Source organism: Mytilus edulis, chromosome 9 (genome assembly GCF_963676685.1).
Source record: "Mytilus edulis chromosome 9, xbMytEdul2.2, whole genome shotgun sequence".
NCBI lineage: Eukaryota > Metazoa > Mollusca > Bivalvia > Mytilida > Mytilidae > Mytilus > Mytilus edulis.
The window spans coordinates 29,306,016-29,332,539 of record NC_092352.1 but is presented as its reverse complement, the minus strand read 5'-3'; the positions used below and the strand labels follow the sequence as shown (position 1 = coordinate 29,332,539).

Sequence of the window (26,524 nt, the reverse complement as noted above, 5' to 3'; positions counted from 1 at the left end):
AAGTATGGTTTCTATTTTTTAATCAGATGGCAATAAAAAAAATATTTTGTTTCCCTTATTTTTCTCTATTCGTTATTTTTTTGCCCTTTTTTCTCACATTTGACCCACTATTCCCTATTTTGTTAACCTTATCCTGCCTCTCATTCAGTTTGATCTGTTACTGTATAGCTATAAATGATGTACATATTATTTTAATCTCTTTCAGAGTATACAATAACTATGTTTGACAGTAAAACTGGACATAAAAGGTAAGGATAAGTTAAGCTTAGAATTTGTCGTATTTACTGTGGATTCATTTATTTTCGTGGGTATCAATTTTCGTGGATAGAGAAAAAAAGACGTTTCGTGGTATACGTAAATTCGTGGATCGCTGATTACAACAACAAAAAATCAGATACGTAATTTGTGGATTTCTTTTTGATTTATGAGATCATATAACCTCCTTGGTTTGATCAATAATAAAACAAAACAAAAATGAAGGAAATCATTGAAAAAGTTTTGAATTGTCAAAATCCTCGCTTGGTCATTCTAGGTTAAAGTGTTCATTGATAACTTTGATTACAATAATGGACAGAGACAACTAATTATTTGTTTGTTTTACAATTTATAAATCCTTGTCTGAATCCTATAAGGCATTCAAAACTTTATGATTGAAAGCTCATTTCTCTAATCACGATATAATAAACAGTGATATAAGTATAAGGTGTGAAAATAAATGTTCCTGTCATAAACAATATTACCTACGGGCAATATCCCCGTACTTAATCCTGTTGATTTTTAATCACTGGTAAACCAAACTATGACACGGTAATTAACAACTTGCAGTTATTTTCCATGAACAGTTTTAATCAATTTTAAAAAGTAAATTATCACTGATATTCGATATATTTATTATAGATTTAATCAAAATACTTGTATCTTCTTTCAATAAAAAACACGTGTTATGTTACAATGTTAATCGCTAGTCAACACTATACTAGAACTGCATAACATAACCGGAAATAAACATCCGACTCCATACACATTTCTCGGGATTATTCTTCGTTGAATTCTTAAATTCGTGGTTCGCTGTGACCCACGAAACCCACGAAAATTGGTATACCACAAATAAAAAGAAATCCACAGTAATTGATAATTACAGATTATTTACTTATTTTGATAAAATATATTAAATTCAAATAGTGAATTAAGGCCTTAAGAATCCTGTCGATAGAGTTTTAATAAAGTGGATACCTTGGTTTGCAGGGTTGTCAATTAATGCAACATTATTAAAAATTAAAATACCAGTAAATGACAACAACACTCCAAGAGTCTGCAGACAATTAAAGTGTGTCATATAATGATATGTCAATCAAAGTATACTATGAAAATATCATTGATTGCAGATTTTAGTTTAGAACATTGAACAGAAAAACAAATGACAGCATAAAAGCTAAGAATACACTGAAAATTTTGAATCATAGATTACTTTCAGTAATCTTACACAGGACAGCAAGTACTTGATGTCTGTGATACGTCATATATTGACTCATTGACTCTGTCAGATAAAAAAATGACATGTGTCAAATGAAAAATCAATTGTGGAATTTGTGTTTTTAAAAGGTGCTCAGCAATATTAAATTACATTTAAAAATACCCATGTGAGTTATATGTCAGTGAGACATCAATACAGCTACAAATAAATTTAAAAAAAATATATATCCAGGTGTTTTTTTTTCCAAATACAGTTAATTAAGGTATTCTAAGTGTTCAGTTCTAATTCTTGTTGCATACTTGATTTGAATGATCAAGTCAGTTTTCTCAATACTATGTTTTTTTTATCTTTCCAGGTGGAATGCTACATTTACAGATTATTCTACAAACGTAGCAAACAAGGATAGTAAAGATTATGGTATGAAGGATTATCATTAATATCAACTTATAATTCATTTTGTTAGTTTGCTTGCATTCAAATTACATTTCTCTTTAACTTCTATGAAAAACATATATCCGTTGAATTCCTCCCAATTCATAACCTCATAGAATGAAATGTCTTATCTTATGCATCTTAAAATCAACACCAACTCTCAGTCATTTTTATGACAGGAATTACATTTGACTGTCTGTTAGGATTGAGCATATTATGTCATTGACTGTTTGAATTTGAAGTCTTGCATTACTTTATCACATTAGAAAGTATATCTTAACCTGTTATAATGTTTTAAAATAATGTGAAAGTAAAATGATTAAAACTGTGAAATAAACCACAATGTGGTCAGCCACTGACATTGTAAATCAATAATACCAATGACAGCAAGGTGTATCATATTTTAATGAATAGTCACATCCATATATGATTTTCATTTTATGTGTTTACATATTTCATTCTCATTAAAGTTTTATATATTTTCAGATTTCAAACATTTATCATCCAGTTCAAATGGAATGAGTGTAACCCTGGATTCCAAATCTGGTAAATTTCCTTTAATTGATATTTTACGTTGATCTCAAGAGGATTTTTATTCTATATTTTTTTATACGACCGCAAAAATTGAAAATTTTTTGGTCGTATATTGGTATGACGCCGGTGTCTGCGTCCGAAGACATTTGGTTTTCACACTATAACTTTAGTATCAGTAAAATAGAAATCTATGAAATTTAAACACAAGGTTTATGACCATAAAAGGAAGGTTGGGATTGATTTTGGGAGTTTTGGTCCAAACAGTTTAGGAATTAGGGGCCAAAAAAAGTCCCAAATAAGCATTTTTCTAGTTTTTTTCACAATAACTTTAGTATAAGTAAATAGAAATCTATGAAATTTTAACACAAGGTTTATAACCACTAAAGGAAGGTTGGGATTGATTTTGGGAGTTTTGGTCCAAACAGTTTAGGAATTAGGGGCCAAAAAAAGTCCCAAATAAGCATTTTTCTTGGTTTTTGCACAATAACTTTAGTATAAGTAAATAGAAATCTATGAAATTTTAACACAAGGTTTATGACCACTAAAGGAAGGTTGAGATTGATTTTGGGAGTTTAGTCCTAACAGTTTAGGATTTAAGGTCCAAAGGGTCCAAAATTAAACTTAGTTCGATTTTAACAAAAATTGAACCCTTGGGGTTCTTTGATATGCTGAATCTAAAAATGCACTTAAATTTTTGATTATTGGCCCAGTTTTCAAGTTGGTCCAAAATTAAACTTTGTTTGATTTCATCAAAAAATTAATTGTTTGGGTTCTTTGATATGCCAAATCTAACAGTGTATTTAGATTCTTAATTTTTGGTCCTGTTTTCAAATTGGTCTACATTCGTGATATTAAGGTCCAAAGGGTCCAAAATTAAACTTAGTTTGATTTTAACAAAAATTGAAATCTTGGGGTTCTTTGATATGCTGAATCTAAACATGTACTTAGATTTTTGATTATGGGCCCAGTTTTCAAGTTGATTCAAATTGGGGTCCAAAATTAAACTTTGTTTGATTTCAACAAAAATTGAATATGGGTTCTTCAATATGCTGAATGTAACCATGTATTTATATTTTTAATATTTGTGCCCGGTTATCAAATTGGTCCACATTGAGGTCTAAAGGGTCTAAAATTGAACATTATTTGATTTCATCAAAAATTGAATTTTTGGGGTTCTATGATATGCTGAATCTAACCATGTATTTAGATTTTGGATATTGGACCATAATAGGTAAATGTCCAATTTAAAATTTTAAAGTTTTTAAGTTTAAGTTCTTAGACCACATTCATTCTGTGTCAGAAACCTATGTTATGTCAACTTTTTAATCACAATCCAAATTCAGAGCTGTATCAAGCTTGAATGTTGTGTCCATACTTGCACCAACTGTTCAGGGTTCAACCTCTGTGGTCATATAAAGCTCTGCCCTGCAGAGCATCTGGTTAAATGATAAAATACTGGTAGTTAATTAACGTATAGAAATAGTGAAGAATGTGATTTCAGGATAGCTGCAAAATTTTCTTGATTTTCATTTAATATTTATAAAATAAGACTTATTGTATACTTCTATATGTTGGGAAACATTCATACATCTATATAACACATGTGTAATTATATTTTATATTTCTCTTTTACAGGTGAAATCAAGTGGTTAAATAATTATAATTCTCCAGTAGTTGCTATGTATTCCTTATCTCCAGATGGTCTTCAGAAAATACCTTTCTATACCTTTGCTCCAGAGACATTGGAGCATTTAACAGGGAAACTCACCTCTAGGTTATGGAAGGAAAAGTTTTTAAAACATGGAGATCAGGAAGTATTCTAGTAAGTGAATTATGAGAATGTGATGGATTTGTATTTTCACCAAAGCAGCAATTTTATATATATATATGTAGGACTCAAATCTATGATGGGTTTCAAATCAATTGCAGATTCCTAATCTGTGGTAAATATAAAGTCATGCCATTCCAAATCTATGGCAGATTTTTAAACCCTAATCTATGGCAAGTTTTTTAATTTCCTAATCTATGGCGGTTTTTTGTTGTTTCCAAATCTATGGCAGATTTTATACAAATGTCCTACAAGGCAGTACATGTACAAGTAATAATGTTAATATACAATGTAACTCCATTCCCCAAATATCCCCTACTTAAAACAGCTGTTCCTTTCTTCATTGCGGGATTCGGACGGTACATTACATAATTATTGTCCCTTCTATGGATAAAAGATAACATCTTTCTTTAAACCATCGTCTAATTGTTCTAGAGGGAAAACACTTTTTAACACAGGACATCAGGAATGTTTGGAAGGCCAACAACTTTGCTGAAGTCGGCGACAACTAATTTGGCATATTTTTTATTGTGACGTTATATTCCACTTTTTCCCTGGAAAATAACGTAATTCTAAAATCTGCCATAGATTTAGACAAAATAAAAATCTGCCATAGATTTAGACAAAACAAAACTCTGCCATAGATTTGATTTTTTTGGCATTTGTTACGTCATATTTACCATAGATTAGGAATCTGCCATAGATTTGGAACCTGCCATAGATTTGAGTCAACAAAATATAACATTATTTTACAATGTGGAACATCATTAAATAGATTTTAAAAGTTAACAAACCAATATTTTTTTCTTAAAAGAAAGAAAATTATTGGCAGCAAAAAATGAGATGGTAAAATCTATTTGTTATTCAAATATAACTATAAAATTTTAATATAAAATTAATGGAGTTGATAATTCTAAGCTGTATCTTGTGTCCAATTCTTTTGTCATAATAAAACTTGTTTCAACTTTTCAATATTACTAAGGGGCCTAGGTGGCCAAGTGGTCTAAGTTGTGCAATACTGAATAATTAGCCAGTCTACACTGAAGTTGTGAGTTTAATTCCCAAAAGGGGCAGGTGAACTTGACTCAAATCTTAATTGACTAGGACTGTAAGTTTTATACAGAAGGTGGTAGTACTCTCTGGGCACTCCAGTATCCTCCACCAATAAAAACTGACCACCACCAAAAAGCACAATACTGTTGAAAGTGGCTAATAACACCAATCAGTCAGTCAAATATGACTCTGATATATAGATTCTCTAAAACGATTTTTTCATTTTTTTCATTCATCTCCAAGCACTTCTGCTTATAGAAATACATTGTTACTTATAATTAGTGATGATATTTATTTTCAGCCCTACATTATATGTTGGAGAATATGAACATGGATTTTATGCCTTAGGATCTCTAGTGGATGAAACAACTGTAGCAGTTGCAGTAAGTTTGAAATTATGTCCCCTGAATAGTTTTTTTATGCCCCACCTACGATAGTAGTTTTGACCCCAATTTCACGGTCCACTGAACATGGAAAATTATAGTGCGAGTGGGGCATCCGTGTACTATGGACACATTCTTGTTTTAAATATTCATTTAGAAAGTTTTGCATGCATATTTGTATTAGTGGTAAGGAATAGTACATGTTTGTTATTACTTGACACTTGAAATAGAAACAAGAGAACAAATTAAACAGGTCGAATTATCAACAACAACAATAACAACAACAATGCTTTATTTTAAGAGGGTTCACAGTTAGCTATATAACCAGTCTTCCCTGAGGCCCTTATCAATGCTTAGAAAGGAAGCTATTGTAGACAAAAGATGACAAAAGCAAAAAACAATTATTTTTATCCTTTTTGTGTCATCTATTGTGGATGTGTATTTAGGAACTTCAGACATACAACTACAGTTAAATATTATTTTTGAAAGTGATTGAATCTAAATCTAGCCTAAAATATGAAAATATAAAAAAAACCATTTGAAGTGTTTTAAAGGTTGAGAAGTGTGGTAAACTCAAACATGTGTATATCAAAATTGTGTATCCTACTTGCTTATTTGTGATTATATTATTTCCAATTTCAAACATATCAAAACTGTATGCATAGGTTGGGAGAGGTGTTTTAAAGAAGTGTTGACATCAGATCCGACCAGTTTCAAGAATATTATAAAAAAGGTTGAGGTCATAAAAAAAAATTGGCAGTAAACACCAAAACTAGAAAATATTAAAATAATTCTCTACCTTTTTCATTAATATTTCAGCCAAAAAATCAAGGACCATTACTTCTTGAGGGACCAAAGTTACCTCCAAAGAAAGGGTCCAGTCGTGAGGAAACTTCTACAGCCTCAACCAAACGTAGAGAACACTCTTACATGATGTTAGGTGAGAAGTAAACTCAAATATAAATATGTGTCAGCTTTACCTTTTTTCTTACACAGATCCACATGTCAGAAAGGTTCATTAATAAAATCTAAGACCTGCTGAAACATGGTTACACTGTAAGAGCTCTAGATAAGATATTAATAAATAATATAGATGAGATACTAGATTAACAATACCCATTTAAATGATAGAGGAGGTATTTTAATACTTAATTTTGATTAAATATTTTTGCCTATGATGGCTTTTTGATCTCTCATCTGTGTGTCTGTCTATTAATCCTTCCGTTTGATGTCCCTCATCAGGTTAAAATTTTGGTTGAAAGAAGTTTACTATGATGTTGTTGTCACATCAACTTGAAACTTAGTAAACATTTATTTGATGCATACTTTAAAAAAAGTCAACTTAGGGTTTTTTAAACTGCATATTGAAATTAGATTAAGTGAACGGGGCATGGAGTTTTTTGGAAAATTTCTTCTTTTAGAATAAATTGAATGGATGAAAGAAAATAAGAAAATGTTTTTTATTGTAGGTCACCATGAGATTCCAGAAGAATCTAGCAACAAAATGTCACCTGCATTAGCAATAACTGACAAATCAAATAATGTGATCTTTCCAAATATTGACCCTGTTCCGGAACCTATAAAACCTAACATTACCACAACAACTGACCAAGGGATATATCAATATATTGATGTCAAGGTTGTTAGTTCGGCAGCAGTCCTAATCATCACTGTTCTTATGGCATTCTATATGTTCACAAGGGTAAGTTACAAGACATTGGGTTGAAACTACTCTTTAAATGGTTTGATTATTTTTAGGGTAGTATTTTACAGTTTATGATTTGTACAAAAAAGACAAGAAACATAATAAAGTATACTCTACAATGTATTGATGGTTAGACAGACTGATAGAATTTTGTATAATCTGTCTGTGATGCTTAATTTCTTAATAGTTTTATGAATTCTAAAGATTTGAAGTATTTAAACTTATCTTTTGTAGAGAACAGAACAGTCTATTAAGATATTACTACAGAAACAATTAGAAGAACAAAAGTTAATGAGCCAAGAGCAAAAATCTGCTCAGACATCAATGCATAAAAGTGGAAGTTCTTCATCTGATTTATATGATGGTAAGTATACTGTACATTAATTATTTGTGTAGGAAACAATAACCTTTCAAACAATTGTACACAGAAGTCATAAGATTTACTTCATATTTATATGATTGTAATTTCATTAAATATTTAAAATTACTGGTGAATGATATGTTGTTGTTTTGAAATATGAGACAAAAAGTGGAAATTATGCTGCTTTATAAGCAGATGTGGTATGATTGCCAATGAAAAAAAATATCCAAGAGCCCAAAAGAAGTTGATGTAAGTAAGCACTAAAGGCAACAGAATGGACTTTAACAATGAACAAGACGAATCTATATAGTGATCAACTAAATGCCCCAATCTTAATTCTACTGTCAATATTTAAAGTCAATAACTATTAATGATATATTATTTACTTCCAGCTGTACCAGATGGACATGTACAGGTTGGTAAAATAGTTTATAATCCTAAGGCAGTACTTGGCCATGGTTGTGAAGGAACATTTGTTTATAAGTAAGTCAGTTACAATCTAAACATATTATAATCTATCAGCCATATTTTATTTTGTTCATTACACATTATATAACCTTATTGAAATATAATAAAGGCACCAAACTAACACAATTCTTCAACTGTAATATTCTAATAATATGTAATATAACCGAAAATGTGATTATTTATAAATATATATAAAAATTAACTTTACATGAATTCTATATAGAAACATTAACTTTATAAGAATTCTATATAGAAACATTAACTTTACATGAATTCTATATAGAAACATTAACTTAACTTGAATTCTATATAGAAACATTAACTTTACATGAATTCTATATAGAAACATTAACTTTACATGAATTATATATAGAAACATTAACTTTACATGAATTCTATATAGAAAAATTAACTTTACTTGAATTATATATAGAAAAATTAACTTTACATGAATTATATATAGAAAAATTAACTTTATATGAGTTATATATAGAAAATTTATTTTATGTAAATAAAATAAAATATTTCAGAGGAAGATTTGAGAACAGACCTTGTGCTGTAAAGAGGTTGTTACCAGAATGTTTTACATTTGCTGACAGAGAAGTAGAGCTGTTGAGAGAATCTGACCAACATGCACATGTCATTAGATATTTTTGTATGGTAGGTGTAAAGGAACTAAAAATGTTTATAAACATTGATTGATTTACTTTATAAGTCTCAGGAAAGGATATGCTATATTGTCCATGTAAAATTCTAAAACCTACATCCAGGCCTTAACATGAATGGATATGTATAGGTTTCATATCAAGTTAGAATGGGATATAACTTGTCATTAACTCCAGTTATTTAATTTAAATATCTTGACAAATGAGCCTTTGGTGAGTTTATTATTTCAATGGAAATTCCGTAATATCATCTTATGATACTGGATAAGCCAATCAAATTAACACAGATTTTCGTATCACTTTTCCTTATCACATCCCATGTAGTGTGATACAGGAAATATCTTATCACACAAGAAATAGAGAACAGGCCACAACCATAAGAGGAATATGTTTCTCTAAATTTTATATCCCCTGCATCAAAGTCATGCAAAAATAACCACACTAAGAAACACGAAATTTTAACTTCCCCAAGACAAATTTCATAGGTTGAAAAGCAAATAGTGATATAGAACATTTTCTTAAGATCATTTCACAATAGGCATAACAAAGCACAAGTATATAACATAGATATAAAGACAAAGCATTCATTATATGTTCTTTGTACTTAATAAAATTGAGAATAGTTGGGGAATGTGTCAAAGAGACAGCAACCCTACCAAAAATCATACAAGACTAACAAAGGCCGTAGAATAGTTTTTAGGTAAAGATTGCATGAAATGCAATCAATACCTTATGGGACTGACTTGATATCTAAATGTTCTAAGGCTTATCACTACCTTTTTTGATACACAAAATATAGTGCATTGATCATAACATTCTATACATCCTATCCATGAAATTTATCAATGTAATATATGCTCAGATACTTAAGGCACAAAATGATGTTACACTTATGAAGAAAATTACATAACTTTTGCAAGAGAAGGAATCTAATATCTGTTCTAAAAATAGAATGATGTCATTGTTAAAATCGTCTTTGAAAAATTTGGAGTTCCTTTGTCTAGAATTGCTGTTAAATCAACTACAACCAAAGCAATAAATACTTTTACTTCAAACTGATAAATTAAAGCAATATTTACCGTTCAGTGCTTATAAGCACTTTGATTGTTGATGTTTTACCAAACATACCATTATTAATGACACTTTGTATATTTTGTGTAGGAATCAGATAACCAGTTTAGATACATAGCCTTAGAGTTATGTGTAGCTACACTTCAGGATTATGTTGAAGGAAAAAGTCAGTATTCCAGAACATTTGATTCTCTACAACTGTTACACCAAGCTGCATCAGGAATAGCTCATCTACATTCTTTGGGAATTGGTGAGTTAGTATTGGAAAACAATAAAAAGTTACCTTCTCTTGTTAAGATAATCTGGTACTAGGTCAAGTAAGAGCAACAGCGAGAAGTAAATCAAGCTTAAAAGTTATGCAATTTTGGAAAATGATTGTTTCTAATGGTTTTGTTGTGTATAAAAAGCATAGAAATAGCATATACGGTTTGAAGTTAGCATACATGAACAAGAAACCTGTCTACCTTGATGGTATCCCTTATTTCATGTAATAAGAATAGTAACTAAACATAAAAAGCAGTTTAAGTGTAATGACAGGATTTAAAGCCAAAGAACACATAGAACGAGAACAACAATGTCCCACCTTACGGGAAATAACTTTTTGAGAAAAATTAAATCCAAAATTAAATATAGAAATGGAGATGTGATGTTAAATAATGCTAATGAGGCAACATATCACTAGTGACCAAATGACACAGAAATTAATAACTAGGATGCCATAAAGCCTTAAGTCTTTAATAAAAAAATAGACTAATGCAGTACATGGAAAATATGAAATCTAAATACTGAGGATTATTTACAAAGCAAATCAAAAGCAACAGGAGACTTGTTGTACAGATAGCATGGTAAGATAAAATACGGTCTTAAGCTGTCACATTGGCTTATTGGTATATACAAACTGTATGCATTTTATTAAATTTTATACTTAAATTGAATATACAATCTGCTTACAGTTCATCGAGATATAAAACCACACAATGTACTCATTTCACAGCCTGACACAGGAGGCAATGTAAAAGCTCTTATATCAGATTTTGGTTTATGTAAAAAGTTGACAGCAGGCAGAATCTCATTTTCACGAAGGTCAGGAGCAGCGGGAACAGAAGGATGGATAGCACCAGAAATGCTAGATGAAGATAAAAGAACAGTATGTGAACTCTTTTTACAATTACTTGTACATTATATTTATAAAATGTCAATGAAACAGTAAATACCTGCATAGAAGAACAGAATGTTAACCCTACTTACAATTACTTGTACACTATATTCATATGTAAATTCAGCACCAACTGTCAAAGACCTGAAATCTAACATCATGGTTATATACTTGACAAGAAGTTTAAAATGTGTGGTAATAGAATTCTTTGCAGAGTGATTTTAACCTTGTGAAAGATTCATGTGCATAAACTTGTGTATAAAGCAACTATTCTGTATCTGTTGATGGGACTTATTGAAAAGAAATTATATGGTGTACATTCAATTCATGACACAAAATCACTATAAACATATGTAAAAAATAAACAAAAGCAAAGAAATAGCACTCTAATTGCTGTATACATTTGGTATATTGGCTAAGAAGGATTTGAGTATGGCCATCATATTTTACATATTTCCAAGTGAACTCGATTAAAATTAAAAACACAAATGAGAGGGATTTTTCTAAGCATAAGCCTCTGGCCTTTGCTAGTCTTGTATGTTTTTTTAATTTTAGTTCATTTATGTTTTGGAGTTTAGTATGTCGTCCATTTTCACTGAACTAGTACATATTTTTATTTAGGGGCCAGCTGAGGCCCACCTCAGGGTGCAGGAATTCTCTATGCATTGAGGACCCATTGGTGGCCTTGGCTGTTATCTGCTCTTTGGTCGGGTTTTTGTCTCTTTGACATATTCCCCATTTCTATTCTCAACTATATAACTAATTAATTTAAGTGTGTTTTGGTGTTCACAAGATGTTATAATTTGTTTTTTTCAGACATGTGCAGTAGACATGTTTTCTTTTGGATGTGTGATATATTATGTTTTAACAAGAGGAAAGCATCCATTTGGTGATTCACTCAGAAGGCAATCAAATATCCTGGAAGGAGACTACAGTCTACAAAGTCTTCCCATGACAGGTAAGATATTTTTTTAGAGATAAATGGTTTGAAGCAATAGTTTACCAGCAGAATTTATACCCTCGCTTTAAAAAAGTGGGGGTAGAGGGTATACTGATTTACCTCTGTCTGTCCATCCTTCAGTCAGTCCATCAGTCCGTCTGTCCCATAAATATTTCCGTCACATTACAATACAAGGATTTCTGAAATTTGCTTTCATAGTTTATATAAGTCAGTGTGATGCGTTTTCAGATTCATCACTCAACAAATTCCTGTTTACCAAACACTTGTTTCATTTTATACATGATAGCTAAGTTGAAATTTTTCGTAACATTTTTCTCAGGAACTACAATACAAGGATTTCTGAAATTTGGTTTCAGAGTTTATATAAGTCAGCTATACCCTGTTTTCAGATTCACCACTCAACAATTTCCTGTTAACAGAAATATTTCAGCTGGTGAATCATCAGTGAGCAGTAGCTTGCAGTTTCACTTGTTTTATTTATGTTTATTGTAGAAAATCAAATTGAAATGTATTGTCATTTAAATTTCAGGTTTATTTTTTGTTCTATGCATGTAATATGAAATTCAATTGCATCTGATATACAACAAAGAGAAGTTCAATGCAAAGGTGACAAAGTTATGCTTTTATTGGTGATGGAAAAATAACTAAATATAACGGGACATAAACAGTTATTTGAGTTAATCCAAATAGTTTCATGCAAACAACAAAATTGTTCTACATTTTAAACCATTTGACACAAGCATAAAAAGGTTTGCATTAAAATAAAGTCCTAACCTGTCATTGTGGGAGTTTTTTAGTGAATTTTTACATATGAGGCAAGCTAATAGGTATAGATGGTAAAATTTCAAAATAAAATTAATTTTGGCATTGGCTAGGAAATCATACTACCGGTATTTATTCAATAAGTATTGATTGAAGTCTATGGTTAAACTCGGAACAATTATAGAACACCAATGTAGACCTAACATGGTTTGTTTTTAATGAAAAGTAATGACAAACTGATTCTTATTTATTTTATTTCAGATTTTTATGTAAGAAGAGATTTGATTGACAGACTTTTATGTTTTGAACCATCAAAAAGATTATGTGCAAAAGCTATTTTGAAACATCCCCTGTTTTGGAGTAGAGAAAGACAAATGGCATTTTTTCAGGTATTGATTTCTATCTTCTTAATGAGACTAGATACAGTTCAGCTTGGTTGACAATGTTTATAAGATTGAATAAAACACTGTTGTTTTCAATTTGAATTTCATGTTTACAAGATTTATCAGGAATAACTTATGCATAGTGCCTTACTCATATTATTTCTAGATCAAAATTGCTCTGATGTCCTTTTTGTACCTGCTGAAAACATGAAAATAAAAAGTTTGTTTCTTGAAGTCATACTACATGATATACTATTTGTTTCCTTAATAATGGAGTAGGTCCGGTAAGGACTGATTTTGGCCTCAAATTTCAGGTTCTTCTGACGAAAGATTTTGACCACTTTTTAAACACTTAACCCTTTCACCGATTGCTGCCCAGACAGAAGCTACTCCGAGACGATGGCTTCCCTGGCTACTTTTACTCAAGTGGGAGATCTTCATAATAAATATCAATAAAAACCTGTTTGTAGGTATTTGTGTATTTATTTTATTCACTAACACCATGTTTACAGTTTTGTTTATGTTTTGATAATTTTTATACGACCGCAAAATTTGAAAAATTTTTCGTCGTATATTGCTATCACGTTGGCGTCGTCGTCGTCGTCCGAATACTTTTAGTTTTCGCACTCTAACTTTAGTAAAAGTGAATGGAAATCTATGAAATTTTAACACAAGGTTTATGACCACAAAAGGAAGGTTGGTATTGATTTTGGGAGTTTTGGTCCCAACATTTTAGGAATTAGGGGCCAAAAGGGCCCAAATAAGCATTTTCTTGGTTTTCGCACTATATCTTTAGTTTAAGTTAATAGAAATCTATGAAATTTTGACACAAGGTTTATGACCACAAAAGAACGGTTGTGATTGATTTTGGGAGTTTTGGTTTCAACAGTTTAGGAATTAGGGGCCAAAAAAGGGCCCAAATAAGCATTATTCTTGGTTTTCGCACAATAACTTTAGTTTAAGTAAATAGAAATCAATGAAATTTAAACACAATGTTAATGACTACAAAAGGAAGGTTGATATTGATTTTGGGAGTTTAGGTCCAAACAGTTTAGGAATTAGGGGCCAAAAAGGGACCCAAATAAGCATTTTTCTTGGTTTTCGCACCATAACGTTAGTATAAGTAAATAGAAATCTATGAAATTTAAACACAAGGTTTATGACCATATAAGGAAGGTTGATATTGATTTTGGGAGTTTTGGTCCCAACAGAATAAGGGTCCCAAAGGGTCCAAAATTAAACTTTGTTTGATTTCATCAAAATTGAATAATTGGGGTTCTTTGATATGCCGAATCTAACTGTCATGACTGTGTATGTAGATTCTTAACTTTTGGTCCCGTTTTCAAATTGGTCTACATTAAGGTCCAAAGGGTCCAAAATTAAACTTAGTTTGATTTTGACAAAAAATGAATCAGTTAGGTTCTTTGATATGCTGAATCTAAAAATGTACTTAGATTCTTCATTATTGGCCCAGTTTTCAAGTTGGTCCAAATCGGGGTCCAAAATTAAACTTTGTTTGATTTCATCAAAAATTGAATAAATGGGGTTCTTTGATATACCAAATCTAACTGTGTATGTAGATTCTTCATTTTTGGTCCTGTTTTCAAATTGGTCTACACTAAAGTCCAAAGGGTCCAAAATTAAACTTAGTCTGATTTTAACAAAAATTGAAATCTTGGGGTTCTTTGATATGCTGAATCCAAAAATGTACTTAGATTTTTTTATTATGGGCCCAGTTTTCAAGTTGGTCCAAATCAGGATCTAAAATTATTATATTAAGTATTGTGCAATAGCAAGTCTTTTCAATTGCACAGTATTGCGCAATGGCAAGAAATATCTAATTGCACAATATTGTGAAATAGCAAATTTTTTTTTAATTAGAGTTATCTTTCTTTGTCCAGAATAGTAAGCAAGAAATATCTAATTGCAAAATATTGTGCAATAGCAAGATTTTTTTTTAATTGGAGTTATCTTTCTTTGTCCAGAATCAACTTAAATCTTTGTTATATACAATATACAATGTATATTCACTTTTTACTACCAACTGATAAATTAAAATAATCTTTACCATTCAGTGATAACAAGCAGTTTTTTTACATCTTATTTCCTTATCTTATCTAAAATGTTTTTAGATAATGTATGTTGGACATTTGCCAGACATGACTATGATGTCATTTTCTATTTTTATTTGCCAATAACTTTATGTAAATAACTTCATTGGAAATTTGCCAATATAAAATGTTGCTGATGAAGTTTTTTTTATTGTTTTATACAATAAACAATGTATATTCACTTTTACTACCAACCAATCTTTACCATTCAGTGATAACAAGCACTTTATTTTACATTTTAATATTTTATGATGTATTTAAAAGAGTAGTTATTGTTGCAAACTCCATTAGAAATTTGAATTGATATCAGTTTTGGCAAAAGGGAAACGGGGATGTGAAAAAAGGGGGGGGGGGGTTAAATTTTTCTCATTTCAGATTTCATAAATAAAAAGAAAATTTCTTCAAACATTTTTTTGAGAGGATTAATATTCAACAGCATAGTGAATTGCTAAAAGGCAAAAACAAACTTTTAAGTTCATTAGACCACATTCATTCTGTGTCAGAAACCTATGCTGTGTCAACTATTTAATTTTAGATTTAAAAAGTTTGAAGAAGAAATCTTTAATTGTAAAATTTGTAAAATCTTGACATTTGTTTTGTGTAAAAAAAACACCATGTAATGTCAAAAATTGGATCACAATCCAAATTCAGAGCTGTATCACGCTAGAATGTTTTGTCCATACTTGCCCCAACTGTTCAGGGTTCGACCTCTGCGGTCGTATAAAGCTGCGCCCTGCGGAGCACCTGGTTTCTTCATAAAATATTCAAATTTTCAAATTTTCAGCTTAATATAGGTGAAATTCTCAAAATTCTGCTCTTTCACCCCATAAATCGTAATTTTTTAACCCAAAACGGCAAAATTTTGAAAATATTTATGAGGCTGTACAAATTCCACACACTGAACGATGTCCATTCCAAGTGTTTTGTACAAAAAACAACATTTTATGTCAAAAAAGTATACTAGTTTGGCTTCAATTCTTCCATATTCTTTCAAAAAAAATGTTCCCTCATTTCAAATTCTCGTCAATTCCGTAAATTTCCTCTGATTTTGACACGGTTTTCAACAAACGGAAGCGTCATGTTTACACTTTAATCCGGGTATTCATCAAAGAAAGATAACTCATGTTTGCACTGTTTTGAGCGGGAAATATAAAAGATGTATTCTGATCCCAGTAAAACGGGACTCATCGTCAGCTGTCTGAAGCGTAAATCCCGGTAAACCGGGACTCATCGGCGAAAGGGTTAAGTGTCTATTTTATTTGAATCTATTAGTTTATGTAAAAGATTTTAACAGATTTAGTCATTAAAAACGATCCGATTCAAGCTCAAATATGAAAAATCTACCTAATATGCCGAAAAATGTCACTTTTCAGATGGTTTTTGGTAAAAATGAAAGTGGCCGCATCCGTGTTCATCCTCAACCTTTATATATGTTATGTATTATCATAAAATACAACTTACATTTCAATATTAAGGATGAACACGAATGCGGCCACTTTCGTTTTACACGAAAACCGTCTAAAATTTAACTAAAATGCTAGAATTATGAGGATTTCAGTAATTTAGCATGACTTAATGGTGCTAGTACCGGATATATGTGCATTGTATTGTCAAAAGAGCCCATATTTATGTAGCAGAAGCATTCTACTGTCCAATAAATAACTAAAGGTTTACATTTTAACAATTTTGTAAAACTGCTATTTTTTGGGGCCAAAAAGGGGTCTTACTGAACCTACTCCTTTCTCTACTAATATGTACCTTTCATCAAATTCATTCAAATTGGGAAATTATGAAATATTGATTACTTAAAAAAAATATTTTATTTAAAAAATAAATTTTAAAGTGAAGTAGGCTGATAAAGTTTTTACATTCAAAACTTATTTAATTAAGTCACTGTTTTATGATTTGAAGTTAAACATTTAATATATTATTTTAAAACATTTTTTGATATTTAAAAAAAGTATGGAGATAGTATTTTATCGGTATCTTTTTCTGGTGGAAGTAATTTAACCAAAGGAATAGGTTCAGTAAGGCCCCTTTTTGGCCCCAAAATATAGCAGTTTTACAAAATTGTTAAAATGTATACTTTTACTTATTCATTGGAAAGTAAAATGCTTCTGCTACATAAATATGGGCTGTTTTTGACAATACAATGAACATATATCGGGTACTAGCACCATGAAGTCATGCTAAATTACTGAAATCTTCACAATTTAAGCATTTTAGTTAAATTTTAGACGGTTTCCATCTTAAATGATAGTGGCCGCATTTGTGTCCATTCTTAATATGGAAATGTAAGTTCTATTTTATGATAATACATAACATATATAAAGTTTGTGGATGAATGCTGATGCGGCCACTTTCATTTTTGACAAAAACACCCGAACAATGACATTTTTGGGCATATTTGATAGATTTTTCATATTTAAGCTAGAATCGGAGCACTTTTAATGAGACAATCAGTTTAAATCTTTCATATTAACTTATTGAAACAACTGAAATAGACACTTAAGTGTGTGAAAAGTGTCTAAAATCTTTCGTCAGATGAACTTGAAATTTGAGGCCAAAATCAGACCTTACAGGACCTACTCCTTTGGTGCAAACAGTGTATTGATATCAAATTGGATTTATCATATTTGGATCTAAAAAAATGTATGTCCAAAGTGCTCAGTTATTCAAATTTGTTGTTTTAAATATGTTTAAAGGGAGACCATACAGTTTCAAAATACATTGCACTTTTTGCCTCATTTAAAAAAATCAAATTATGCTTAAAATGTTCTCATAAAGTTTACAACTTTTAAAAACAAGTTACATGAATATTTGTTGATTAACATACTTGACTGAAAAAACCTCCAACAACTGTTTGATTAAAACATTTGTAATAATTTGGTCTAATGAGATGATTTTTGAGTTACCAATTCAGACACTTCAAACCAAATTTTTAGCTCACCTGGCCTGATGGTGAAAAAAATAAGGAAATGTGAAATGATTGTCTATGAGACAACTATTCATCACAGTTAAAATGAAGTGTACTTAAACAATTAAAGGCACCTGAGAATGAGAAAAATTCATATCGTGTAGTCAACTATAAAGGCCCCAACATAACAATGTGAAACAATTAAAAGCAGAAAACTAACAGTCTAATTTATAACAAATATGTATTCTTTTTTAAACAGGATGTGAGTGATAGAATAGAGAAAGAAACTGTTGATAGTGAAGTTCTCATTTGTTTAGAAGAAAAAGGTTTGGAAGTTGTCAAGTTTGACTGGAGAAAGCATATCAGTGAGGAATTACAGAATGGTAAATACTGGCAATTAAAAATAAGATATAGAAAAAGTATAACAGTGACTTTGGTTTTTTATTTTTCTTTATATGCAAAGCATATTTGAAATTCAGGAAGATAAGTTTGATACTTTTGGTGTAAATAAATATGATAAATTTTTATAGAAATTTTGTATTTTGTCTATTGTCATTATTTTTAACTTGTTGTAGGTTAACTTCATCTGTAAGTGCTGAATTTCTTGTATTTGAATATATGATAATGCTTTGATAAGCTTTATGTTATAGATAAGTAAAGTTCAAACATTGAAAGAAAACAAAAAGAAACAAAAGTTGTCATTGAAGTAAAATTATCTATATTCCACAGATATAGCATACTAATGATTTATTTAAGTATAACACTGCTAGTCTATTTTTGTAGATCTCAGAAAGTTTAGAACATACAAGGGAGAAAACATCAGAGATTTGTTGAGAGCCATGAGAAACAAAGTAAGGAATTCATCTATGTTTTTTATGCCCCACCTACGATAGTAGAGGGGCATTATGTTTTCTGGTCTGTGCGTCCGTTCGTCCGTCCGTCCGTTCGTTCGTCCGTTCGTCCGTCTGTCCCGCTTCAGGTTAAAGTTTTTGGTCGAGGTAGTTTTTGATGAAGTTGAAGTCCAATCGACTTCAAACTTGGTACACATGTTCCCTATGATATGATCTTTCTAATTTTAATGCCAAATTAGAGATTTTACCCCAATTTCACGGTCCACTGAACATAGAAAATCATAGTGCGAGTGGGGCATTCGTGTACTGAGGACACATTCTTGTTGAATATGTATTCTCTATATTTTTCTTAGATATGAACCTTATACCTATGTTTAAAGAAAGACAGGGGAAACTCAAATTATTTTGCTCTTTTGCTCATTGCTGAAGGCCATACATTAACATATAGTTCTGAACTAATACATTATTTGATCTGTGGTGGATAGTTGTCTCATACCACATCTTCTTATTTTGGAGGTTTCAGTCATGTGTTGTCAGAGCAGTCTTGACATTCATCTTTTATTCTCAGTATTGTCCCCATTATAGGACTCTTAATAGTTAAAATATATTTGCAAATCTGATGTGTTGTTTTATTTTTGTTTTCTAAGATTTCAGTAAAGTTTGTTTTCTTTACTGTTACTTGGTATTTATGGTCTTAATTCTTTATCCTGAAAGCACTTTACAAAACTTATTTTGTCTGTAATAAAATGTCAAAATGATTATGAAAAGATCACCGTTGCTTTTGGTCTATGTTTAGTTTGAAAGGACTTAATCTGTAGTATATACTATAATGACATATACACAACATCTTCTTTTATTCACATATATCATTAAACTATTTGTATACTGTTCATTTTCTGTCAGCTAACTGGGTATCATAGGGAACAAAGTAGACAAACAGTAACCATGATTTAAATAATGATGTCAATATATTTATGTTTACTATGACTTGTCGTCTCGTAGGAGGACTCACATTGATTCTCATTCATAATAAGATTGTTCACTCATCTGTTTAGTCCGTAACACTTTATATGTAAATTTGAAGGGACTACTTTTAAGTTAGCCAATCAAATTGAAGGGGTAGGGTTTGTATAACGGGTATCAGCTACCTATACTAGAAATTTGATAACGTTGATCTTAACAGTGATTTATCGATGCTTAACAGTTAAATTTTGACAAAATTCTTTACCGGGTGCATCGAAAAATCTGAATATGACCTAGACAAAGTTTAAACACCTATGGTTTGTGGTTAATAAATAAGTGTGCAAGACTATAAAATTTAAATTTTGATGACATTTTTTTTTGTATCATTGTAAAGTGAATAGATTTGTTGAATCATATTTACATGGGTTTGATAATATAACACAGTATTTAATTCATCTTTTAAATATCATGGTAATTTTTTTTTTATTTAAATTTTTAAATTATAAGTTGAAGAAGTACATTTGATCCATTAAGTTAAGGACATACTTTCCACAAAAATCTTGAGAAACATTACCATAGAAATATGAAAATAGGGATGGTTAATTTTAAAACAGATATTCATTGAGTTGTGATAAAACCTAGAAGTTTCTTATTACCGGTACTTGTTTGGTTGTAAAATCATTCTGATATGACTTTTCTGCTCTATAATCAGTATATCACAGTAATATAATTATCTTTCATCTCATATCATTGTCAAATGTGATTCTTTCAATCCAAAGCCAATCAAACCAGCAACAAATAGAATGATGACCTGTCAGGAATTATTCCTAATTTAATATTTTATTTTTTTTTTAAATTTGGACATTTGAATTTATGACAATGGAGACTTCCTAAGCTTGAAATTCTGCATAGATGCCAACCATTACAATTTTTCTGTAATTTTTCTGATTTTGCGATCAAAACTATGCTATTACAGTCAAAGTCGAATAGTTCAGATTCCCAATTCGCTGTTCAATTTTGTAAACATGGCTTTTTATCACACCAATGCTTCCAGTTTCTCAGGAGTTATCGACCTATTCTTGGGTAACTAACTGACTTCCGAAAGTAGCTTTCCCCTTTCTCTACTTCTCCTTGACAAAATGAAAATGAGTCGAGAGCATCTGAACAATTAATGAATGGAATACATACTACAGATAACATGTTTAATGAAACATGTTAGTGCACATCAATTTGCAACCACTTGTCAGTATTTTTTATTGGTAAATGCACGTTTTTGAATGATTACTGACACCTTTTTAAAAATACGGAAAATTTTATAGTTTGTTACTGAATGTGTCAAAAGGGGGTTGGCATCTATGAATTATGATGTAACTTTATACATGTATATTTATATCACACTTGTAAAATGAAAAATTTCTAAAAACATCAGGGTATTGTGATTAAATTGTTGCAAACCAAGGAGTTTTTTTTTATGAAAAGGATTTGTTATCAAGCATTTTCTCTTTTTACTCTGTAATAACTTAAGCAATGGGGGCATTATATATTTCCCGTGACTTTCCTTCCAGCCTTCCATTTTTCAATCTGTCCAATTTTCTTTCCGCATTGATAGATTAATTGCCTCTTCCAAATTTTATTCAACTCATTCACAATGCTAAGAACCCAAACTAGCAGACATAGTTTGAATTTGGGTTGCTAGTCATTTACTTTTATAGAGTTATGCCCTTTTAAAATTAGACAATTGCAAAGCTTGAGCAATGACATTTGTGTCCTCAGAAACATTCTTCTATTTCTGCATATTGCGTATAGTGATCATTTGAATATTATGAAAAAATGTATTTTTTTTGTTATTTTAGAAACATCACTACAGAGAGTTGCCTGAAGATTTAAAGAGATCACTTGGTGCTGTTCCTGACCAGTTTGTTCAATATTTCACCTCTCGTTTCCCTAAGTTGTTAATACATACCTATAATGCCTTACGTTGTTGTCAATATGAACGCGTCTTTCAGCAATATTACTATATTGAATAAAGATTCATTCAAATTCTTTAAAATACATTTTGTGAAAAGACTTATTTTTAATCTTGTTAAAATATGAAATTTTAAAATATCAAATTATAAATCACAAAATCATGGTTGTATGATTTCATTTAAAGAATGTGTATTTGATGCTTTTTTTATTGTCTCATGGTTATCATATGTTTGTTCAATTCAACACAACTCAATGAATTTTATCTTTTCAAAATTCCTTCATACATGACAATTTGTTTTTTTAAATTCTTAACTTTCAGAATAATCAACTGAAAACTAGTACTTTTGTTTTAGTATCCAACTCTTCTTATTTTTTTAGGAATGCAATAAAAAATTTAAATTTACAATGAGGTTATTACATCGATTTTAGAATTTACAAGGAAGATTTTAATAAAAGTTATTTATTATCAATGAAAAAATGGTAGCTTGATAAATTTAAATCAGACTAACTTGGTAAACTAGCTCTAAATTGTGATTGAAATTTTGTAGAGAATTTGTTATTCTATTTTTAGAATCTTTTTACAGCCAAAATATTGTCTCTTTATCATCATAGATCATTTGCTGTTAAGATAATTATTTAATTTTCTTGTATTAGATGCAAACAGGGAATTTTTGGTTCAGAATTTAATATTTAATGCCAAAATCCTGTATATTAAAGAAAGTTTGATAGCTTAAACATATCAAATTCATTTTCTTTTCAAAGTCTTTGTTTCCATTATGCTTCCTTAAAAATTAAAATCTAGTTTATATTACCTATGGTCAGTCTATAGATTGACTTTACAATTTTTAATTGAGTTGTTAAGTGTAATATGTTCCCAAAGTGTGTCATAAGGATTCATATAATTGCATAATGTTTCGTTAAATACTGTGATAATTTGCTCTTATCAAAATATGTATCTTTTAACTATAACAATCATGATATTGGAAAAAAAATTGTTATATTTGCCTTAGTTTTAACACATGTATCATACATTGACTTCTGCTTTTTGAGGTTCCATTTTTTTGGTCACTCAGCTACTGTGGATTTATTATTATTTGTAGGATATCAATTTTTGTTATTTTTATAGGCAAAGGTAAACCACAAATTAACCGTTCAAAAACCGACAAATTGGGTATATGCCAGTATGCAAACTTTTGCAAAACCACAAAAGTACAATTTTTCCTCAATCCAGGAAAGTTCATATCTACAAAAATAAACGAATCCATATAGTATTTGCCACTGTTTATTAATAATATAATTCTTAGTCTTGCCTCCCACAACTCTGTCAGGAACAATGTTGACAATTGCAAGGTGCTTTATATCTCAACTCGACTTTCCTATGGAAGACAATTTTCTTTTTAGATTGGCTGTTTATATTGAGACCTGGTCTGCAAGGAAGTATCACTTGGTCTAAGCGTCATTTTAACACTTCAGTAGTCCAGTTTAGGATAAGGTCTTGTTTCATCCTAACTTTGTATTACAAGTCAACAAAATGTGTATGTAAATTCGTTGAAAGTAGTAAATGTCATGTGATCTTGACCTTATATACCCTTTAGTGGTCATATTAAGTATTTATGTTGAAGTTTTTACAGTAGTTTCAATATTGGTGACAGGTGAAGAACATTTTGCATATGGATTTAAAGGAGTAGGTTCAGTAAGACCCCTTTCTGGCCCCAAAATATAGCAGTTTTACCAAATTGTTAAAATGTAAACCTTTAGTTATTCATTGGACAGTAGAATGCTTCTGCTACATAAATATGGGCTGTTTTTGACAATACAATGCACATATATCTGGTACTAGCACCATTAAGTCATGCTAAATTACTGAAATCCTCATAATTCTAGCATTTTAGTTAAATTTTAGACGGTTTTTGTGTAAAACGAAAGTGGACGCATTCGTGTTCATCCTTAATATTGAAATGTAAGTTGTATTTAATGATAATACATAACATATATAAAGGTTGAGGATGAACACGGATGCGGCCACTTTCATTTTTACCAAAAACCATCTGAAAAGTGACATTTTTCGGCATATTAGGTAGATTTTTCATATTTGAGCTTGAATTGGATCGTTTTTAATGACTAAATCTGTTTAAATCTTTCACATAAACTAATTAACTGAAATAAAATAGACACTTAAGTGTTTAAAAAGTGGTCAAAATTTTTCGTCAGATGAACCTGAAATTTGAGGCCAAAATCGGTCCTTACCGGACCTACTCCTTTGTTGTTAGTAGTGTATAATGGGAAAGAAAGAAACTATGTATCAGAGGTACTTCAAATTTGATATAATACAGTGTGATGAGTTTTCACATGAATTGCTCATCAATTTCCTGTTTAATGAATACTTGTAACGGTGGTAGCATCAGTGATCTATAGCTCAAGTTACATCTTGGTTGTTTCTGTTTTTAATGTTGCCTAAGTAATCTTTTGATATTATGTGTAAGTACAAAATGTATCATCAAATGAATATTATCATGTTTATATCTGTTACTTGCACCAGATAGGCATTACGACAGGTATTATCTTTTCAGTGAAGCTTTCGGCGGAAATATTTAAAAGTTCTTTGAACAGCAGGCAAAACTGTAAATGTTTCTCTGAATAAAGTCACTGGTTTGAGGTACTCCTAAATATCTGTTGTACATTAGCTTTTTTTTGTAATTTTTTTTATAATTAAGTTTTTGTATATGTAAAATGTATATATTGTTTTATTTTACAAATTTACTACAAACTGTAAATTATGAACTATGAAATAAGATTTTGACGTAGATGTTTGCATATTCTATTAATGTAATTTATTTGTTATTTGCAGATTAGATTAATATATTATTATCATTATTATTTATTGAAGTATTGTTCATTTATTTGTTATGTTATTATACCCACACTGCTTTGGTGTATTTACTCATTATGCAATATTTGCATGTCTAATAGATAAGGTCTGTGTCTATGAATCAAATGTGTGATATGAATCCTCAAAATGCACATTTTACATCACAGAATCATATCTAGTAAACAAAATTCTAAAACTTGGTTGTTTTACAGTTAAACATCATATTTAAAAATGGCTTATAAGAAAGTTATTCATTGAATGGTGATGGTTCCTTGCTATCCTGTGAATGTACATCTTTGTTTGTTATATTTTGTGTTATGTTTACCATTCATTGTAATTTATCATCATAATTTTTGTTTTATTTCAATTATTTCTTGATTCAAATTATCACTGCCTTTAGAGTCAGTAATTGTATCTAGCATCCCTGTAAACATTCTCAAATGTCATGAACTCTTATGTCTTAATGTTTTTAAATTAAACTGAACAAAATTCTATGTTTGATTGAGAATGTATATTTAACAATTAACATTACATGACATTTTCATCAAAATGTACACATAGTCATATTTGTAATTCTTTTACATAATCATGTTATTGTTTCATATAAAAACATTCCTATATTTTGTTACATGCAAATGGAGAATAAAAGTCTATTGAAATGAAACTGGTTATTTCTGTCAATATCTATTTATAAATTTGTATGGCCCATTAATGGGTATCATATTTTCTGGTGTGTGCGTCCATTCCTTCGTTTGTCCATCCGTCTGGCTTCAGGTTAAAGTTTTTGGTCGAGGTAGATTTTAATGAAGTTGTTGAAGTCCAATCAACTTGAAACTTAGTAAACATGTTTCCTATGATATGATCTTTCTAATTTTAATGCCAAATTAGAGATTTTATTCCATTTTCACGGTCCACTGAACATAGAAAATGATAGTGCAGATGGGGCATTAGTGTACTTTGGACACATTCTTGTTAATGGATGATTCTATGCAATATCCATCTATAACTAAAGCCCCACTCAAAAAAAAAAAAAGAAAGGAGAATATGCTGAAATATCTCGTCTGCTTTACTGACCATTGATTAAAGTCTTAAAGAAAATGGGGTCAAGGTTAGATGATACAAGCCAAAAGACCTGTATACATTCATTACATACACCAAATATAGTTACCTATTGCTTACAGTACTCGAAAAATAGACCAAATCAGAAAAACTTAACATTGACCAATGAACCATGAAAATGAGATTAAGGTCAGATGGAACCTGCCAGACTGACATGTATCCCTTTCAATCATTCTATACACCACTTATAGTTGAACTACTGCATATAGTATCGATACAGACCTAATCATGTACTTCAACCTTGATCATTGATCCATGAAATAAGTTAGAAGTCAGGTGAACCCTTGTACGATGAACATGTAGACATTGCAAGGAACCCATAAACCAAAAGAAGTTATTCTATATTCTATTACTAATAGTACATGAGAAATTCACATGCAGGATAAGGAGATCAAGAACAATGGACATACGAGTATGACAGACCAAACTTTAAAGATACGGTATGAAGCATCAAGGTCTTGCACCTTCAAAATTATAAAACTTTACACAA

The 26,524-nt window shown here is 30.3% G+C and overlaps 1 protein-coding gene across 2 annotated transcripts in view; it reads left to right on the top strand.

The window, feature by feature from the left end:
• The window catches only part of LOC139488033 (serine/threonine-protein kinase/endoribonuclease IRE1-like), a 30,186-nt gene extending 4,607 nt beyond the window's left edge, over window positions 1-25,579 (top strand). Inside the window, exons 6-23 of one of the 2 annotated variants that reach the window (XR_011655921.1) lie at window positions 206-248; window positions 1,830-1,891; window positions 2,393-2,452; window positions 4,076-4,262; window positions 5,623-5,704; window positions 6,524-6,644; window positions 7,174-7,406; window positions 7,644-7,773; window positions 8,163-8,253; window positions 8,769-8,898; window positions 10,065-10,224; window positions 10,928-11,121; window positions 11,947-12,088; window positions 13,115-13,242; window positions 18,524-18,647; window positions 19,048-19,115; window positions 21,932-23,739; window positions 24,317-25,579. Coding sequence is in view for 1 of the 2 variants with exons in the window: in XM_071273347.1 (XP_071129448.1) it covers window positions 206-248; window positions 1,830-1,891; window positions 2,393-2,452; window positions 4,076-4,262; window positions 5,623-5,704; window positions 6,524-6,644; window positions 7,174-7,406; window positions 7,644-7,773; window positions 8,163-8,253; window positions 8,769-8,898; window positions 10,065-10,224; window positions 10,928-11,121; window positions 11,947-12,088; window positions 13,115-13,242; window positions 18,524-18,647; window positions 19,048-19,115; window positions 21,932-22,105 (2,129 nt within the window). In the remaining variant the exon portion in view is untranslated. Of the gene's footprint in view, window positions 1-205; window positions 249-1,829; window positions 1,892-2,392; window positions 2,453-4,075; window positions 4,263-5,622; window positions 5,705-6,523; window positions 6,645-7,173; window positions 7,407-7,643; window positions 7,774-8,162; window positions 8,254-8,768; window positions 8,899-10,064; window positions 10,225-10,927; window positions 11,122-11,946; window positions 12,089-13,114; window positions 13,243-18,523; window positions 18,648-19,047; window positions 19,116-21,931 lie in introns of both variants that reach the window. The other variant, XM_071273347.1, reaches the window with a different exon arrangement.
• The last annotated feature ends 945 nt before the right edge of the window (window positions 25,580-26,524 follow it).